The sequence below is a fragment of the Cnephaeus nilssonii genome (assembly GCF_951640355.1).
Source record: "Cnephaeus nilssonii genome assembly, chromosome: 4".
NCBI classification, from domain to species: Eukaryota; Metazoa; Chordata; class Mammalia; order Chiroptera; family Vespertilionidae; genus Cnephaeus; species Cnephaeus nilssonii.
In genome coordinates this window covers 51,281,523-51,303,072 of record NC_137075.1, presented here as the reverse complement: position 1 = coordinate 51,303,072, position 21,550 = coordinate 51,281,523, and the positions used below count along the sequence as shown (strand labels likewise).

General features: G+C 36.5%; 2 protein-coding genes across 2 annotated transcripts in view; one reads left to right on the top strand and one right to left on the bottom strand.

The window, feature by feature from the left end:
- FGF7 (fibroblast growth factor 7) overlaps positions 1-19,055 on the bottom strand; it is a gene marked incomplete at both ends in the record, with an annotated part of 64,508 nt that extends 45,453 nt beyond the window's left edge. Inside the window, 2 exons of the mRNA XM_079767503.1 lie at positions 17,879-18,176; positions 19,017-19,055. Coding sequence (XP_079623629.1) covers positions 17,879-18,176; positions 19,017-19,055 — 337 coding nt within the window. The remainder of the gene's footprint in view (positions 1-17,878; positions 18,177-19,016) is intronic.
- Positions 1-21,550, top strand: part of FAM227B (family with sequence similarity 227 member B) — a 203,841-nt gene that overhangs the window by 108,125 nt on the left and 74,166 nt on the right. The window lies entirely within an intron of this gene.

Sequence of the window (21,550 nt, the reverse complement as noted above, 5' to 3'; positions counted from 1 at the left end):
TGGATATGTTAAGCTTGAGATGCCCGAAAGCCATCCAAGTAGAAATGAATTTATGAGTCTGTGACTTAGGGGAGAAATCTAGGCTAGAGATGTTAATTTGGTGGTCATTAGCCATGAGACTAGATGAAATCATCAAGAGATGTGTATAGACAGAAAAGAGATGTATATGAAAGTATTTTATTAGTCATGTCAATCTATTATCAATATGCACAAAAAGAGAAACATGATGAAAAAGTCTTAAATTAAAGCAAGTGTAATTTCTCTAAATATGAGCAAGTGTTCCAACTGTTAGGATGATTTAATATGGAGTGGATTGCAGGTGGTTCCATTCTTGGAGAGCTTCAAGGAACGGTTTGCCAATTACAGGTCTTGGGTTTCTTAGATTACTGGTGGTTGGGGGAGACTTTCTTGTCCTATCAAGTGTAACTAAAAGAGGAAAATGAGAACCACATGAATAAAAAGCAACATATTTTATTATAATTAAATGTGCACATATAAATATATATGTATATGTTCATGTTCATCAAGAAATTAGTATATGCTCATCAAAGAATATTTGGAAAACTAAAAAATGAAAATCACCGGAACATATCACTGTTATAATCTTTTTAAAATAATTTTTCCTGTTCATTTTGATAAAGTTGTAATTAAAATAGGTTTTTTAAATGTGATCAGTTATTTTTAATTGCTTTTTAAATACAAGCACAGGAAATTTATTCAATTGCTTTAATGAATATTTAATATGTACTTCAGTTCTCTATTGTGTCTAGGAATGGCAAAGAAATGGAGAAAAGTTGCTAGAAGAGTTGGACAGGAAGAAAGGAGAGAAAAGAAAAGAGGAGGGAGAAGACAGGAGGGAGGAAAAGGGAGTAGGAAAGAAGAGGATGAAGGAGATGTGGGAAGAAACAGAAGAGTTGTGGGAACACAATAGAGAGATGCCAGGGAGAAGTGTGAAAAGAAAAAGGTTTAGTAATTTGTGAGAGAGCTCCTGAGATAATCTCCATTCATCTGGCCCTCACCACAGCTATAAACAGGAGTGTAATGTGTTGCTTCATATTACTGCTCTTTGAACTTCACATAATTTGTTAGTTACTGGTTTCAGTTCCTTATCTGCTCTTTTGCAATAAAATAATTAAGAACATTCAAATCAACAGGGTAGCTGGAGCCGCCTGTGAGGGGGAAAGTCTTCTTTTGTTGCAGAAGCTAAAACTAGGTCCCTAAAGAACAAGAACTTGAGGGTTCTACCTATGCCTTAGGTATTGATCAGCACAGAAAGCAAAAGGCAGACCAGCTGTTTATTCTATTTACTCTAGTTCTTCATGAACCTTTGATTTCATGTTTTCTCCATCATGTTGGTGATAAGTTAGATGAATTAGTTTGGAGGCAATAATAATGAAGACAAAGTAATTCCATAAAAATTTTTGTATGCATCAACAATTTTTCATGGACAGCCTGCAAGTTTATCCAAAATAGCTTCCTCAGAAATGAATGTGATTGTTTGAAAATCTATCAATTTGCATAAACTTATCACCATACCAAAAAAAAAAAAAATGCACCCCAAGCAAATATACCACTGATGGTGGCCATTTATTTTAAACTTAACAAACAGTACATCAATGCATTTGCTTCCAAGATTTTCTTAATAATGAGTAAAAATGTATGTGTTTTTCATTAACTTTTATATAGATCACACACAAATGCTAATGTTAACCATATACCAAATCCTGCTTTAAAAATATTAATTTCAAAGAAACATAAATCTGCCTATAGTATTTCAGTGTAAATAAATCAATAAGGTCCAATGGCCAGTGTATTTAAAAGAACAGGCCAAAATTTCATAGCTTTAATGCAGAGGTAGAAATTAGACAACATTTTCCAAGTACTGGTTTATGTATTGAGTAGTACATAGGAAGAACTTGCTGTCCCAAGTACAACACAAAGATAGCAGTCAAGAAAGATTTAAATGAATGCAAAATTTACTGTAAGTGTATTTTTAGGAAATGCAGTACTAACCTGTACTAGGTTATTAAGGACAACTAGGGGACGCTGAAATGCTGATCTAATCTGGAAGGTAACACAGTGAAGGCCACTCAGTCTCCTCAAAGGCTGTGAAATTGAGTCAAATTGGGCCAATTTACTATTGCCCTTATTTTAATTCTAAAACCATTTTCATATACTAATACCTTCCAATTTATGAGAAAAATATTTTAATGGTACTATTAACATAACAAAATATAGAACCTTGAATGTCTAAGGAGAAAGAAATTATTTTCTATGATATAATATCATATATTTTGTTTGAATGCACTCCAGGAAAACAGATGTAATTTGTTTCAACTTTACACTTGGGCAGTATTTCCTACTAGACAATATTTTACTTATGAACTATGCTATGATTTGAGGGGGCGGGGAAGGGGCAGTATTAACAAAAAGGGTGGTAGCCAGCCTTTGGTTGGGACTCTAATGATACCCACCACTCAGTATTATAGATACTTTGGAGCAATATTCTCCCCTCTCCAGTGACTATTTTACTCCCACATTTTACTAGTGTTGTTCTGTGTAATCAGTAAAATAAGGCAGAAGTGATGGGGTATCATCCTGCAGGTTTCATCTTGGAGATGAACTCTTGCTCCCTCTCTCCTCCTCTCTCTCATGCTCAGTCTGGGGGAGGCCAGTTATCAGGTCATAAAGACACTTAGGAAACCTATGGACAGCCCCACATGGGAAAGAGGAAGTCTCTGGCCAATAGCCTGCTAGGAACTGAGGCCTGCCAATACCATGTGAGAGAGCTTGGAAGCAGATCCTTTGGCCCTAGTCAGGTCTTAAGAAGACTGCAGTCCTGGCTGACAGCTTGACTGACACCTTGTGAGAGTCCCTGAGCTAAAATCACTCAGCTCAGCTGCTCCCAGATTCTTGACCCAGCTACACTGTGAGATAATAAATATTGTTTTAAGCTGCTAAATTTGGGGAATTTGTTATGCAGCAATAGATAGTTAATACACATATTCTCTCTCACTACTACTACTACTACTACTACTACTACTACTACTGCTACTACTATGAACTATTGGTAACATTTTACAATTGAAATCTATTCAAGCAATCTGCTCTAACATCTTTTGTTTTATACATTTTTAAAATGAGGCCCAGAATAGTTAAGTGATTGCCAAAGTCATTCAATTAAATACTGAAAGAAAAAGCATTAAAACCTAGTTTCCTAATACTAGACATAGCATTATTTCCATGTTTCATACAACCTTTCACTTTCCAATCAAGTCAATCTAGTTTTAAGGGGTAAATAATATGTATTAATGTTTATACTTAAAGAGCACTGTTGGTATGATAAACTAAGAATAATAAATCATAAGTGAATTGTTTAAGCCTACTTTTTCTTCCTTTTCTCTTCTCCAATTGACAATTAAGTCCATTCCTAAACCCTTATACAAAGAGTGGGTAGAGCAAAGTAATGAATATTAATGAACATGAGCTAATTTTGCTACTTGTGGGTAGTTCTGATAAAACACTTTGGTAAGAAAATTGGTTAAATTTTTAGTAAAATAAGAGTTCAGGTTATTAGCCAGTATTAACCATCAAGTCACTTCTGTGAAAAATATAAATAACTGATTATTTTTTATTAGTTACTGCTTCTGCATTCTTCTTCAGTAGCTTCTATCCTACCTAATAATAGACAAATATGCAAATTGACCATACCTCCGACACGCCCACAAGCCACGCCCACCATCCAATCAGAGCGAGCATGCAAATTAACCCAAACCAAGATGGCTACAGCCACAAAGAGCAAGGTTTCCTAGGTAACAGAGGAAGCCAAGCTTTCTGCCTGCCATTGCCAGGCCTAAGCCTCCACTCAAGCTACAAAGTTTCAATTATAGAAGGTAAACAAATTCAAACAAATGGCGGCAGAATGGAGCTTGAGAGAGCAGGCCAGGGTTGCCGCCAGCAACAGGGGAAGCCAAGCTTTCCGCACACCCTGGCCGGGCCCACCCGCTTAAGGCAAGAAAGTTTCGATTATAACCCCAACAGAAATGGCTGCCGGCCTCGGAGGGAGCCCCAGGCTTGGCTCCGCTCCAGGCTACAAAGTTTCAATTGTAGAAGGAAAATAAATTCCAGATACCAGGGCCTCCGCTTGGGTTGCCAGGGGGCGTGGCCGGCCTGCAAACCACCACAGGCCCCTCTCTCAGGCCTCCCCATGCCCCAAGGGAACCCCCACCTGATCCAGGACACCCTTCAGGGCAAACCAGCTGGCCCCCACCCCTATACCAGGCCTCTATCCTATCTAATAAAAGAGTAATATACAGATTGATCATCACTGCAACACACAATATAGCTGCCCCCATGTGGTCAAAGATCCTGCCCCCATGTGGACACAAGATGGACACCACTTAAGATGGCCAGCAGGAGAGGGCAGTTGGGAGGCACCCAGCCTGCAAGGGAGGACAGTTGAGAAGGACCAAGCCTGCAAGGGAGGGCAGTTGGAGGTGATCAAACCTGCAGGAAAGGGCAGTTAGGGGTGACCAGGCCGGCAGAGGAAGGAAGTTGGGGGCAAACAGGTTGGCAGCAGAGTGGTTAGGGGGGTGATCAGGCTGGCAGGCAGAAGCGGTTAGGGGCAATCAGGAAGGCAGGCAGGCAAGCAGTTGGGAGCCAGCAGTCCTGGATTGTGAGAGGGCAGTCGGACATCCCTTGAGGAGTCCCATATTGGCGAGGGTACAGGCTGGGCTGAGGGACAACCCCCCTCCATGCATGAATTTCATGCACTGGGCCTCTAGTTACCTATAAAGATAAAGTACATGTTCCCTAAAATGGACTGCAGTCTCATCTCTCCCTGATTCCTACCTTGAACTTGATACTCCTGAAACACTAATTCCCACACATACCTACTGACACACCACTCAGTTTTTTGCATGTACTATTTTCCAGGAAGAAGTGCCCTTTATTCTTACTCATTCCCCATTCCCTGTCCCCTTCTAGCTAGCCTGGTTCACTCCCACTAACTCTTCAAGATGTATACAGTTCAAATGTATAAGGTCCTTCGAGAGTCTTGCTCAGTCTCTCCCGGGTTCTGTGATCAGCCCTTCACTATGGCCTCCTAACTTCGTCCTGAACACATCGTTATCACATGCCACATTCTATTAAAATTGAGTCTTTGGTGTTGGTCTTCCAAGTGGGCTGAAATTTTCCAAATAGTGGATCTTTTCTGTATTTTTCTATGTAGCCACAGTACATAGCACACAATATATGCTCAATCAATATTGCAATACAGGATATAGTATTCTGGTTTCTGGAAAGAGGCACTGCAACTTTCAGAATACAAGCATTCTAAGATTTTTTTAAGATTTTGAAAGAAACTCAAGTCAATCAGTCACAAATAATGCATATGTCTAATTCTCAGGGAAAAAAAAGAGAAATAGAGATATATGATTTACCCAGATATAATGTCTTTGCTCTAACCTGTCATTTTTATTCCCTTTCTTTTCCTTTTTCTTTTAATTGGGCAAAGTCCTAAGGGGATTAGAAATAAATTGAGAACATAATAATCATGGACCAAAGAAAGAACCAATTTGCCAATAAACTATTTTTTTCCCAACTATCCTTCAGAAATGCTTGTTAGAACACTCTCTGCTGTTTCTTTTATTTGTTTTTGTGTTTGTTCTGTTTGGATTTAGTGGCCTTTGGAGAGGGAAACTATCTGGCTGTACTCCTAAAAAATTAACGGATTTATTCTCTAAAATTAAATTGCATCTATCTATATATTCTATAATAATTGAAGACAATTAACAAAAGTATAAATATTTTTAATAAATATCAGAAATGTGTTTAAAATACAACTAAATTAAATTTTGCGGCATCTCTAGCAATTTGTTAGCAAAATAAACTAAAAGTTCTATGCCAACTCAGAGGAAGGCAGATGGAGATGTTGTGTACAAGGAAAGTTGGAGTAAAGTTTTTATTTAATGATAAGAAGATAATGCCAACTACTCATTAGGTCATATTACAGAGAAGAAAATGTCAGCTGTTTATAGTTCTTCACATACAAATTATCCCACTACATGGTGCAAATTAATAGGTGATATTTTAATAATGTCAGTGACATGTGGTGATAACTAAAATTATGCTTTGGAGTTAAACCCTCCTGGGTTCACATCCCAACTCTGACAGTTACTAGCTATGAAACCTAGAGCAAGTTACTTAACTCTGTGAGCCAAAGTTGCCCCCTCTGCAAAGTGAGGATAACTCTGCAACCTTAAGTGTTCTGTGATGATTAGAAACTTGATAATATATATAAAGTGTCATTAGGGCCAGGTACATAGTAACCACTTAATATGTTTACCTCTTAAAGTAGTTGTTCTTATTATCTTAAAATAATATAAATGGCCTGTGTTTTTATTCTGGAGTGAAATGTTACTTAAAAATGCCTCACTTTGCCCTGGCTGGGGTGACAGTGGTTAGAGCATCGGCCCATGCAACAAAGGGCAGAGGGAGGGTTCGATTCCCAGTCAAGGGCATGTACCTGGGTTGCAGGTTCTATCCCAGGCCCCAGTCAGGGCATGTGCAGGAGGCAACCAATCAATGTGTCTCTTCCTCTCACATTGACCCCTCTCTCTCTCTCTTTCTTCCCTCCTCTCCTCTCCTCTCCTCTCCCTCTCCCTCTCCCTCTCCCTCTCCCTCTCCCTCTCCCTCTCCCTCTCCCTCTCCCTCTCCCTCTCCCTCTCCCTCTCCCTCCTCCTATTTTTCCTCCTCCCTCCCTCCCTTCCACTCTATCTAAAAATCAATGGAAAAAATGTCCTCGGGTGAGGATTAACAAAACAACAAAAAATGCCTCTCTTCTTCCCCTTCCAAGTCTCTTAATAACTTGTGTTGGCTTTAAGGAAACTGGGAAGTTTAAAGGAGTATTCTGAACATGAACTTCTTGCTCTTTAATGCATAACCATGTTCATCACACAGTGAATTCATCAGGCCTACTATTCAGTGTCTACTCTTTGTAAGTTAACTAACCATTAAATATTTCCAGAAAGCCATCATTTCACACAGAAATGTTTGATATGATCATTTCAATTATCAGCTAACTTTGAACACCAGTCTTTCTTAGTTAAAATTAACAATGCCTAAATAAGAGGCAAAACAGGCCTATATATAATTTTAAAACTAGAACTTGTACACTAGCAAACTTATCAAGCCAGTCAATCTCCTAGGGGTCTTTTCTTTGGTGAAATGGACTAATGGGGATTGTAAGCTTACAGCAAATAGGTATTTTGAGAAATAATTAAAATGGAATGAAGTGTCCAATTGCACCAATTTTAATATTGGCATATGTACTAGTATTTTTAAAGAATTAAGATCTATTTAGTTTTATCAACTTATATTTAGTTGCTCAATAAAAATGTTCCCAGTTGTACATTGTGCAGTTTTACATAGACTAAATTAGAAGATTTATGACAAAAACAAGCAAAATTTATTTCTACACATTGCAGTAATTTTAATAACGATATTAAATAATACTTTAAAACATCATAAATTTTAAGTTCAAGTACAACTTAACAACCATGATGTATAGATTTATGCTTGTCTTCTTTGGGAATGAATTATTATTCAATATCTGATCAACTTCAAGACATTTAGAAAATTTGAAGACCAAGTTTGGCCAGAATCTTTTCAAAGTGTATAGCACCTTTGTATGTCTATTAAACACCCAACTTTATTTTATAATGCATTATTTGTGCAGAAAGAGGGTTGAGCACAATTTCTCAGAAACAGAGACCTCAGTAGATTTATCTCAGTAGAAAAACATCTCAGCTCATTCCCTGCTTCATGATTTACAGGGAGTTAAAACTATGCCAGCTGCTTGACTACTGAGTGTCCGGTTAAATAGCTGAAACAGGTGATCCAGCTCTAATGATAATGTCTTATCTTAAAAAATGTGGCAGACAACCTCCATAACTTTGTCCTTAAAAGGCTAAACATATTCCTCAAAACCATTGTTTCTCTCACTTTTTTAGAAACTAGTATGGGAGAGGAGAAAAGTCCTCCATAAGGGTAATGTAGCTTTTACAATGATTATCTGTGAATAGTTGACTTAAGCAGGTTGTAATTATGATGAAAGATCAAAAAGGTATTAAAAAGAGAAAAATAGCCCTAGCCGGCTTGGCTCAGTGGATAGAGCGTCAGCCTGCGGACTGAAGGGTCCCAGGTTTGATTCTGGTCAAGGGCACATGCCTGGGTTGCGGGCTCGATCCCCAGTAGGGGGCGTGCAGGAGGCAGCCAATCAATGATTCTCTCTCATCATTGATGTTTCTATCTCTCTCTCCTTCTCCCTTCCTCTCTGAAATCAATAAAGAAATATATTTTTTTAAAAGAGAGAAAAAAATATGCAGTTATCCAGAAAAGCAGTATTATTTCAATTTAATTTATGTTTACCATTCCAATTAAATTATGCCTTCAAAAATGTTACCTTTTAAAGGAAATAGCCATTTTTAGTAAACAGGGCAATCAGAAAAAGTCTGAAAGTTAATAAAAGTCAAGTGTTTTTCTCATATTTTTTAATAGAAAAAAAAAAGAAAGTTAATCTTTGTGAGCTTAATATTGATGCCTAGAAAGATATTAAGTCACTTTCCATTTTCCAACCTTGCAATACTCTCTTATTACCAATCATCTGCACAAAGTATGTCCTCTGAAGGTAATACATTTGTTTGCTCTTTCATTCTGATCATTCGTCAGGTCATTTTTCTTCCAGAAAAGAATTCCATGCCACCCTCTTCAATTTGATTTAGGCAACCCCCTAATGTGCTCTACACTTTCCTCCTCTGACTCGTAGTTCACCCTCTAACCCCAAATAAACTGCTAATTCTCTAAAAACATGGATTATGGACTTAACTACTTATTTACTACTTACTACTGAAGCATCAGTCTGGCATAGGCAAGTATCAATGATTATTTATTGAATTAGTAAAAAACTGAAAAAAGCAGTCACCAACCTTTCAAAGTTTTACATGATATCTTCATTATTCAAGCAAACAGGGAGAACACTGTCCACTGCCTACAGGTGAACTCCCTGTGATTACTGCCTCAGTATTTACCAGACTTGCCAGGCCTGTGGTCAGAAGTCCAGTTAGAGACACCACAAGACACCAAGAGACTCCAAGAATCAGGCTACTGGCACTAAAACAAATTCATACTGTAGTCACCAACTTGGCACTTCTTCCCAGCTCTTTCTCCCTACATACATGTCCTCTTCTCCCTTCAACACTGCTTACCAAGTCCCGGGCCAATCTTATAAGTGCTAATAATAAGTAGACAGATACCTACCTAAAATTTATAGCCCACTGCTTGGTGTGTTTTTTTACCAGTATAGCTCATTTAATTCTTAAAGACTTTTCCTCTCTATTTTTAATGCAGATATTCCTTAAGTCAATGTCAACTATGAATTATATTTTTCTTTATATAGTTTTTGATATACAGGGATTAGTTGACAGTTAAATGAGAATAAGAATGGGTGTTGAGGAGGGCCATAGCTCTTCCAGGATTTGTCTTCACCATGCCCTGCCAATCACCCTTCTTATATCACCAGTGATAGTTGTACCTGTTTAGATCATTGGCCTCTACAATAAAACTATTCACTAGTTTCTTGAAATTACCTAGAAAACACCAAGTCATATACAGTAGGTTATAGAGGCCAAGACTTTTTTAATGATAGAGAATAAGAAAGAAGAGAGGTACACTTGCCTTTTATTTCAGCAAAGCTTTTAATTCTTGTCCACATCAAATTTTGATGATAACTTAGTAATCTATTTCTTACTTGTAACTAGTTTTAGATGTGTAAAAACTTAAGGGAGAAATATATTGAGTGATTGCCAATCCTTCTCTCTTCTCCCACCTCTTACATTGGACTAAGTGCTGTTTCCTCTCCCATTGGGAGATAGAAGGAAGAATAAGACATGATACTTAATCATTCCAGAACTGGCATTCTAGTGGCATTGCCAAAGGCAAGCATAAAGAACCATAAGACAAGGCAAATGTGCTGTGTATGGCTAGAAAGACAATTCTATTTACAATCTTAAGTAAGTGACCTGTTCAAATGATATTGCAATTAATTCATTAAATTTGCAATTCTTCCTCTAGGTTATGCTAAATTTCAAATTTCTAAATAGTTTTTGGCCAGTAAGTGAAATTTGTTCTTTATTGATACAATTGAAATAACTTCAGCTTTTGCTCAAACTACTTTTTTGAAAAATAAAGCAAAAGTTTCTTGTTTTCCGGTACATAAGATAAGAAATTTTCAATCATCTTGGAATCCTAGAATGTTTCTAGATCGCCCAAATAATAGGAATTGGGCATCATTTCAAATTAGGAGAATGATTCTGTAAAGTTGCTCAGAACCCAGAAAGATCTTTAAAGTGGGCTTATATCTTACTGCAAATATCTGGATTTCAGCCCAGCATCCATAACCTAAATATTACCGTAATAATCCAAAACTTGGCTCCTGATTTTGGCACAAATTCTTGGTTCAATGTCATTCTTAAAATACTGCTCAGATCAATCTTATAGCCTTTAAATTTGGAACAAACAACTGAGTGGAAGCTTGATTTTAGTTCTTCACTACACAATAGATAGATCCAGTAGCTCTCAATTTTCAATGTAATGAAATTTAAATGTTTTACCCAATCAGGGGTGAGAGTGAGAGAGTTATCTGTGCTCTGTTGTCAAATAAATTTGGAAAATCATATATAGTCTTCTCCTAGAGTTTTGCAATTCATATTAGTGTGATATAGGCTTAGAGAATTTATTTTGTGAAAAGCTTCTTCAACTTTGTTTAACTTAATATTTCTCAGTCGGTTAGCCATGGAAATTGTGCTGCAGGAAGCACCATTAATATCTGCAGGAACACTAGTGATCTAAGAAACACAGTTTGAAATTGCTACCTTAAGAAAGATCTGCATTGCCTGGCCAGTGTGGCTCAGTGATTGAGCATTGACCCAGGAACCAAGAGATCACTGGTTCTATTCCAGGTCAGGGCACATGCTTAGGGTGCATGCTTAATCCTCAGTGGGGGGCATGCAGGAAGCAGCCAATTGATGATGTTCCTGTTTCATTGATGTTTCTTTCTACCCCTCTCCCTTCCTCTCTTTCTAAAAATCAGTTAAAAATATTTTTTTTGGGGGGGGGGGAGGGGAGGGAAGAAGGATCTGCATTGATTCTGAATTTCATCTCAAATCATTTTTTAACATTATCTACAATTACATCTAAAGTTCAAATAGACAGATAAATGGAAAGTATTATAATAGCTTTTAATAGAACCTGATAAATATAGTATTTAAGGATGTTTAAATATACTTCATCTCTCCTGACTTACATCATAAAAATAAACTCAGTTTCAGAATTGTCCTGATAAATATGCAAAGATTATTACAGTTTAGGGCACAAATTTAACTAGTAGATTCAAGCCTTCTATTTTAGTAACATCTGCAATAATCTTATTATCATATCAGCCCCTCTGTATACTATTTTGTTTTTATCTCAGAAATCCTCCCAGTACTATCTTATCAATCTATTGAATTCCATTGCCCTTATGTTTAAGTACATCAAAAAGTTAGTAGAGCTACATTTTGGGAAAATCCTTTGTACTTAAATTCTCTAAATTTAAAATGCAAAATCCATTAATTTTTATATAAAGTTCCTTTTCCTCTCCTCTCTCGCCTTTTTCTCTCCTGTTCACAAACAGATATTTTCTTCCTATTTATTCTTAGCAGGACACTTGCTAATGGCTCTGTCAAGGACTCATGCTCACCTCAGTAGAAGTGATTACATTTCTCTGCAGGGAAGCTGATGGAAGCAAGTGGAGAGAATCCTCCAGACCCTGTTCTTCCCCAATGTACATCAACCCTGTTCCCTCTAGGAATAGTGTTGTCTGTTTGAAAGGCAAGTTTTACCTGGAAGTGGATATTGAATAACTCCCCTCTCACCTTCCCCACCCCAATCCCTAGGTCTTTAGATAGTACTATATAAATCTGTTCAAAACTAGCTAACTTGAATATTTGTTTGGTTAGTGAATTTGGTATGGCTTCTCTAAGTTAGATAGAGAATCTCAGGTAGACTCTGAAATGCAAATATGAATCTTGGTCAAGTTAAATGTTCAGGGACTCTTTATTGCGGCTTTCAGAACCATGTAAAAGGCAGAGGACCTTCATTTTCCAACCCATCCTGCATGTGGAAAGATTGGATGTGAACTGGGAAGACACTAGGCTAATGGAAATAAGCCAGACACAGAAGGGCAAATACTGCATGATACCACTTATAGGCTGAATCTAAAATAGTCAAACTCATAGAAGCAGAGACTGGAATGGTGGTTGTTAGGGCCTGGGGAGCAGAAACAGTGAGGTATTGTCAAAGGGTATCAAGTTTCAGTTACAAAAGATGAACAGGTTCAAGAGATCTGTACAGTGTAGTGCCTATAGTTTACACTATTGTACTGTATACATAAATATTTGCTAAGAGAATAAATCTTATGTTAAGTATTCTGTCACAAAAATTATTATTATTATAAATAAAAAGAACAGGAGGAAACTTTTGGAAATGGTGGATATGTTTATGGCATAAAGTGTGCCGTTGATTTCGCTGATGTATGTTCACCTCCAAATTCACCAAGTTGTATACATTTAATAAGTACAGCTTTTTGTATGTCAGTCATACCTCAATAAATTCTGTGGGTTTTTTTTTTCCATGAAAGATTAGGTATGGTTTAGAAAAGGGAAGCATTCATATGAAAAACTATTTCATTTAAGGACGTTTTTTGCTTATTACTTAGCCATACACAATTCCTGCCTTTTCTTTTACATGCCATATGTGAAATTAAAATACATTATTTCATAGTGATGTAAAAGAAGTTAGTGTGCTACCCAAAATTATTTGATACAGAGGAAGAAGGCTAGGATCCTTCCAAAAATGAAAGCGTTGCCTTAATCCCATACTTACAAAGGGAACAAACCTCTAGCTTCATATCCTTTTCACTAACCTGGATGGACCCTCTAGGCTTGTAGTTTCTTTCCCCCTGGGTTTTCTAGACTGGGAGTTGTCTTTTCCAATCACTGCCTTGAACTCTGTGGGATGGCCAAAGGAGGTGACACCTTAATCTGGGGGCACCAGGGTTCCTAGTCATAAGTGGCTCATTTAAATGCCAGGTGAGCTGGCACTAATGCCTGTACTGCAGGTGGTCTTCTGCAGCACCGCTCTGAAGGTGTCAGAGAGACTCGGACCTGCCTGTCATCGTGTGACTGTGGCACAGGACCTGCTATCTCTGCAACCAACTCACTCCCCAAAAAAGCTTTTTACATAGCAGCTTTAGAGCTGTCATCACATGAACTTCCAGGCCAGTTCTCCAGATGCTGGAACCCCTGAGATTTGTCAGAGTTCAAATGGACCCAGGAGAATGTCCTTAACACACAGTTCAGAGATTCATCCCTGATAAATCCATTTCAAAATCCTGCAAGATAAGTTACCTCTGGAGTCCTCTAAGGATTCAAAAATATTCTTGAGACACCTGAGGGGATTCAGGCTGAATTAGAACCTTTGGTTCCATTAGTTAGTGGTTTTCAACCTTTCCAGCACATTAAAGTCACCAGAGAGCTTTAACAAACATTAACACCTCCGTCCGCCCCACCTTCTTCAGGTTCTGATTTAACTGAGCTGTGTGTGGTTTCCCCAGTGATCTAATGTGATCCCTCAGCCCAGTCTTTCTCAGCTTTGGCAACATGTCAGAATTATCTGGGGAGCAAAATTCTCGATGCCCAGGCTGCGCCCCCAATCAATTTAATGAAAATCTTTGTGGGTAGGACCTGACATCAGTATTCTTTTAAAGTTCCCCAACTGATTACAATATTTAGCCAAGTCTGATAAATAGAAAAATCTAGAAAAGGAAACCCTTCCATGTGTCTAAAAGCTGGCTTCTTGCATTCTCTCCAGTTTACTTACGTCTCTGATTGCTCAGAAACTATAGGCTGAAGAGTTGTGACACAGCTGAGTAACGAGGGAAAACACATATTCAGATGCTCTGGGTTGACATAGAATGAAACTGATAGATGAGACTTTACAAAATAAGAGATGTACCTGTGGCAATAAATTATTAGGACTTCATAAGTGCCAGGCACTTGCATTAGCCCACAAAAGAGGGAGCCTATACAATGAAAAACAATCTTGAATATTAGACTTTTCAAAAATAGCTAATATTTTCAAATCTGTTCCACAGAATGTTGCCATCTCCCATAACTTAGAGCCTTGACAATTTACTTAAGGAACTATAGGTCATCAGTTCTACAGGATTCCATTTTGTCAGTAATTCTAGGATGTTGGTTCAACTCCATGGCTATGTTCCTCATTATCTATTTTTTAAAGGTGGAGTTGTCCCGGTTTTCTTATTTTTTACTTTGACGATGTGAATTATTGTTCTTTGAGTTAACTTGCTCAGAACTGTTTGGAGCACAGCAAGTTTGCCATATTTAGAGGTGATGTGTATGTTTGGTAGCTACTAGCAGAGATTATTGTTGATTAGGAGCTTATCCAAAGAATTGTTGACAATTGAGTCGCTGAAGATTTTGTAGCCAAAGTCAAATCCAACAGCACTGTGTTTATTTGCTTTTTGCCAATTGTTAGGCCATATCCCGTTACAGTCTAACAATCCAAAAGAGAGTATTGCCAAATCGTTGGCCAGTTTTCAATGGCTAACCCTTTTCTTGCTATGGAACTTAACTATAACCAGTAAGGCATACTTTTTTTGGATCCGTGCTGTATGACAATTCAGGATTTTTCTTTTCTTAAAAGGAATGGGCGATATTGACCATTGCTGGGAAAGGCAAAGCTTTTAAGTAACTGGACGCCAAAAGGAAGGAGACCATCCTGAGAGACTGAGCTCTGTTCCACATCTGTCCCTCAGGGCGGTGTCGGTTCCCAGTGCACTGCTGCCGTCTCTCATTCGGCACCTCAATTCCCAACTTAAACACAGTGTTATTTCTGTCAGGTGTGGAGTGATTGCTTCTGTCTGCTGATGGGTTGCCTGGTCCAACAATTGTCTCAATTCACCCTCTGGCCTGTCTCCCAGGGGAGAGTTCTAACAAGAGCGGTGGAAGCATTGACCATCCATGTCAGTCCCTTTATGATGGTGTTAATGCTTCCCTGCACACAACAGCATATGTATTTTACTTGTGAGGGGCATTTTATGCTTTTATTACCCTTTTATTAGTTCGGGTTAAGTTCTAGTTTCATCACCTGGAAGCCTACTGTGAGGCTAAATGTGGAGCCACCAGAGAGAGCAAGTGGGAAGGAGAGGCTTCTTATCTCCTGGGTGATGATGGTATGCAGTCTCAGGACCGGGTCTCCAGCAACAGCTTTTCTCTCCCAAAGACTCAAAATGTGGTCCAGCATCTCTTGGCCTCTCATGGGTTCCTACATTTACATAGTTGGGTCTTGCTTATATGTCTACTAATACGTCTTATTTCTATTGGGTTCCTTGGTACGCTTTTTCTGCGATTTCATTCTAATATAAATGTAATATATTTCACAAGTCACCACTACAGTAAGATAAGACTGAAATGAGATCTTCACAACCCAGGGTAGCTTACATAACTTTTTAAATTACCTAAAGATATGAGACATGAGCTATCATATCCTGCTCCCTACCATTCCCCCTTCTCTTCCTTCTGGCTCTCCATCCACCTACCCCAGCCCAACACCTTCTGAAAGCAGAAATATACACCCAGATTTTCCACCTCCTGTACTCACTCCAGTCCATTATCTCAGCAATATCTTATAAACTACATTCTTATGAAGAGCTATGCTTAATACTGATGAAGTAAGCAGTCCTTCAAGATCCATTAATATCCTGAGGTCACTTCATTTCTTTTTCTTTCTTTCTTACTGCAGAATTAGCTAGTGTTAGAGAAGTGGCTTATCAGAGTGGCTTTATGGTTACTCAAGGTTTATGCTAAATTGTATTTCAAACTACAAAATAACTTTAGCATTTTGTGTATATTTACAAGTGCCTATGTTTCATGATTTTAAGAAATTTTAACACAAAACTTACATATGTGAATGCATTCCAAATGTAGATATTTTTATCCCAAATAATTATACATATTGTTGACTTTTACTGGATTTCATATCTAATTTTTCACTTTTTATTATCTGACAAAAGCATACAAAAGGAGTTAGTCAGCATATATAAGAATTCCACAGGGTTTAAGTTTAATACACTTATTACTACAATTTTCAATTAGTGTGACAGTTCACCCATACCATTGAGTTAATATCACTTTCATCTCATTCAGTGTGTGTGATAATTATGAGTACTTAGATTTTCCACATTTATGTTATATAATTTCTGTGGTTTAAAATAAAATAGACTGTAAACTAGAAGATATATTGGAGACCATCTATACATATCCCACATCTTACAGATGAAAAATTGAGAATTGGAAAAAGAAATTGTTCCATAGTTATTCACAGACAGGGGGTGGACCCAAGTGTTATAACTTCACCTAGTCTTCACCATCAGGTTCTGTTATCCATTATAAATCTCAACTTATAAATTAATTTATTATAAGCCAAATTCTGTTGCTCACATAAAAGTGGCCAACCACAAATAGTTATAACTTTCCTCCAAATAGTTATTTCCTTAGCTAAACATCAGTATAATCAGAACAGTATTCTAAGGATAACATGATAACTTCATTAATAACAGTAATTATAAAACCACAACTGTTAACAATCCATTAAAATGGCCTTAACATTCTATATCAATTATAGTTAAATTAGCTAAGAAGCCTGAAAGCCATTCATTAAATAAACAACAAGAGTTTTAAATATTTACTAGGCCAGCTTGGCACTGTCCTAGACAAATGTTTACACCACCATCCCCATGCATTCTTTTTCAATTGACTTTAACACATGATATTATAAGATGATATAATAATAACATTGTTCAAGTGCTAGTAATACAAACAAAATTTATTTTCACTCAGGGATTTTTAAGTTCTAATATATATGTTGAGGTATATATTTCATCCCAATTAAATTTAATGCTATGATAAATCCAACTTTGATATTTCAACATGAAAATAATAACTGATTCTTGGGGAAAATTAAGGCTTATTAGTTGAAAATCATGAAATTAACATTTTTCCAACGCACTTGTATTTCTTCCTTCACATTTACCTTTCTCTTAAGATAACATAGAACTATGGCAGAGAAGCTTTATATAAATAAAATGTTAGGAGGAACCTATTTTTCTACCTAGGTAAATAATTAAACATTAGACATGCAAGCTCATTATGACATGAACAAATGAGGATACCACAGATTTCCTTCTGTTTTATAACAATTCACAATTGCACAAGTCACTGAATGCATTTTTGAACACAGATTAAGTATTTTGCACCACAGAAATATTCTTTCAAAGAAAATTAAATTATTTTAAAAAATAAATTCTCTGTTCCTCAAACTAATAAGTGGTTTATGGTGACTATTTACTGAGTACTCTATTAGTGTTCATAATGAGTTTTGCTAGCAGATACATCACATTTCAATGTGAATAATACCATTTATATTTTGCTTAACTTATGAGCATTTTGAACTTAGGACATGAAGAATATATTTTCAAATTAGCTTGTGTTATCAGTTCAACTATATTAGTAAATTTGCCCTGTTCTGGGAGGTTTTTAGGAACATAGTCCAACTATCCAAATTTAGAGAAATTAAAAGATGAGGTTTAATTTTTTTCCAAAAAGTAAAAAGGAAACATAAAGCATATCACTTGAAAATTGACCTTTTCCAAGACTGTTATGGTTCATTAGTAGTGCTATAAATAAAAGACATTACTTACTGTAATTGTTCTTCATCTCTTGGGTCCCTTTGACTTTGCCTCGTTTATCAATTCTCAGATACCACTGTGTTCGACAGAAGAGTCGTCTCACTCTTATATCCCCTCCTTCCATGTAATCATAACTTCTTGTATGTCGCTCAGGGCTGGAACAGTTCACATTTGCAGCCATTTGCTCTGGAGTCATGTCATTGCAAGCTAAAGATATAGTGCCCACTAGACAGATAATGTGGAAGCAGGAACTGTAGAGCAGAGTTGGCAGGATCCATGTCAGTATCCATTTGCGCATTATAGTGTAGTGCTCCGGGTGTTCATGAATAACATAATGAAAATTAGATCTTGAGTTGATTGTTGCTCCTAGGTCATTGACCTCTTCCTAGCTGTGAACTGTAGATTGATTTAAGAAAGAGTAGTTGCTCTTTCCAGTTTGTTAGCCTTATCCTTTTAGTTCCTGATAACAATACAGGATTCCTCCTTTACTCTGCAGGTATATCCTTATAAAAAACAGGTTGTAGGAAGCTCAGTTGCTGCGACGCTGTTTGCGACTTGATTTCTGTTTGCAATGAGAGTTAAGAATAGGGACAGGAGGAGAAAGGAAGATGAAAAATTGTACATCTAGCTTTCAGTGGGTAAATAGTATTATAACATACAGTGTAGTGTATACCATGGAGGTACATTTAAAATAGCCTTCATGGGATGTCAACATCTTTACCATTCTATATGTACATTTATAAAAGTTATGCATTGGTAGAGATAAAGCAAAATGATTGTACCAATCATTCCTATTCTATTTGATAAGAAACATCATGCTATTAGAGCTATTGGTTTAAATTCAGTCCTAAGAGTAGTCTTAACAAAGTAAAAATGCTTTCCCTAGATTTCTTTGTTTTATGCTTTTACGTCTTGGTTAATCAGTTGTTTTCTCCTGAACTGCCCACACTTCTCAAGTTAAATGTCAGAATTGCTCTGGAGAGCTTCAACCTTCTCTTTCTATAAGTTCTACAGTGAAATTACTATAGATAATTATATGGCTCGAAAATCTGGTAACTTTACTTTTCTCCTCAGTACTAAAACCAGAGAAAGAGATAAACTACTAGAAAACATTCAGCATTATTTTAAAAGACAAATAACAGTAACTTACTTGTTCTGTTGATAACAGCTGGATACACAAGAATTCCATGTCTGTTGTCTGCCTTCTGCAACTTGAGCCTCTCTACTGTAGCTACAAACTACTTCTCAGCTGAGAAATTCTCCAGCAGAATCATAATTGTTTCCATAAATCAACAGGCAAGAGGATTTTCTCTGTGTGTGTGAGTGCGAGTATGCTTGTGTGTATGTGTGTGGAGCCTTTTATTCAGGGCTTTTCGATAAATACCTTTGCTGACCTCATTGGAAGCAATTAAAACTTAACCAGTGAGCTGTTAGTTGAATACAACAGCGAGAATAAAGGAGACTTGCATAATATTCATTCAATGGTCATGAGAGGGAGCTATGAACATGGTTTATGCTTAAATCTACAAGTGGGTATCTCCTTAGTAGAAACAGCTCTCTGAGTCTGAAGCAGTTAGAAGGGAAAAGGGAAGTTTTTGGACCGTCTTTACAACATAGCAGTTGTATATAAGTTGAAAAATATTCCTTTGAACATATATATAAGGGACTTTTTAATAGTTAGAAATTTTTTTTCCATAGCTTTATGATGCATGTGTTTCTATTACTCTCTGGGACTCGGAATGTTAGAATAAAACTACTATTCGGTATTTACTCACATCTTAGTGTCCTAAAGCACAAGTTGGCAGAGACAAGGGTATATCCCTTCATACAGAAATATTTTACCATTGTATATGCATATAATTTGTATGTCTTATATTTCTAGACTGAAAATGAGAAGACCTGGGTTCTTATTTGAGTTGGGCCTCTAATTACAAATATGACCTTGGACAAGTCACTTAACGTTCCTGAGTCTCAGCTGCTACATTTGTAAAATTAGTTTAAGTGATTATATGGTGACTTGTAGTTTTAAAATTCTGTGACTTATTAACTTTAACTACTGTATAAGGAAAAGGGTACACAATTTGTAATTACTATTTTTTAAAATTAAAAATAAAGAAAATGGTTTTACATTGATTATCAGTATTTAACTCTTGCCTCATAAGACCATTATCACAATAAATAAATGTCAACTTATAGATGGAATTGTAAGAGTTACAGCTAATGTAAATAAGAAAGCTATTTTACTTTCCAGCATGAAGTGTTCTCCCCTTTACTTCCTGATCCAGCATATATATAATTGTTTTCTGGTGTTTTATTAGATATTTGTTACAGAATAATTGCATTGTTAATCTAAATCAATATTTAAGAATGTATATTAAAATTCTCTTTCCCATTTTAATACCCCCAAAATGTGTGTGTGTGTGTGTGCGCGCGCGCACACACACACACACACACACACACACTGCATTTGAAATGTACTACTTTACCACCAGGTGGTGCATGTAGACCAAATAGGATAAGGAAACTAAGTCCTTTCAATTGGATTATGTGATTTCCCTTTGTGTGTATGCTTTTAGTGAACAGAATCAAGAGCACAGAATAGTTTAAATGTACCCAGGTCCTACTGTAGAAGCACCAGATATTGAAATTAAGTGTATCAGGGCAGAGGAGTTTGGGCCCTTCTATAGTTGAAAGCTAGATTGCTGCAAAAATATCCTATCATATTTTCTCTAAAAGAAGAAAGAGAAGAAGGGAAGAAAGTGTGATGCTACTGTGTTCTGAATCATACCCCTATTAGTTTTTTAGGCAACAATAATGAGCAGGATTAGTACCTGGATATTCCCTCTAAAGAAATAAAAATTATTGTCAGTTCACATGTAAAGTATTCAAGAGCTACTAAATCAGTTCCACACTGACCCTACAGATTTAAATTACAAAACCAACAGATTAGAAGTCAAATTTTTCTAATTAAACACTTAAGACTTACATAAAAGAAATGGATGGTATATTGGTAAAGAGTGCCTGGTTCCTTCTGAAAGTCTGCTATATAGGGTTACTTATAAATTTGGAAGCAAAATAAGTATGAGACTGTGATCTACGTACTTTAAGTTCATTAGATGCCACTGTACTCTGTGATTTGAAAATATAATTCCAGTAATATTAATGAAGGAATTAATCTCAACAAGGGAACTATATTTAAATCATTTGATTATCAATTTCCTTAATGGAGAATAATTAATTCAAGATGGACCCACAATCTGCTTCACTAGCACCAAGTCTGTAATGAAAAACCTCATTTATGTCCTTATTATTCTTATACTTCAAGAGGGATTCTCCAGAAACCAAGAGTAACAGATGGGTTAACCCTCTATGTTTTTTAAAATTCTTAGTAGTAATAATGTTGACAAATATTTATTGCTTTTGTTTTAATGTATATATAGTGATAGGCTAAACACAGAAATATTTTGAAGTAATGTCTCTTTTGTTGTTTCCAGATTGAGTTAACTACATTTTTTAATTGGAAAGACTTCTTTAAATTTGTAAAACAAAGGATTCTTGCATCTATTCTTAAAAATTGACTTTAAAAGTAAATATGCTTAAAAATTAAAATAACCTTAGGAAGTAATGATTATCACCTAGGTTTCTTCAAAAGGAAACAGTGCCTAACATTTGTCTAGTTTGATT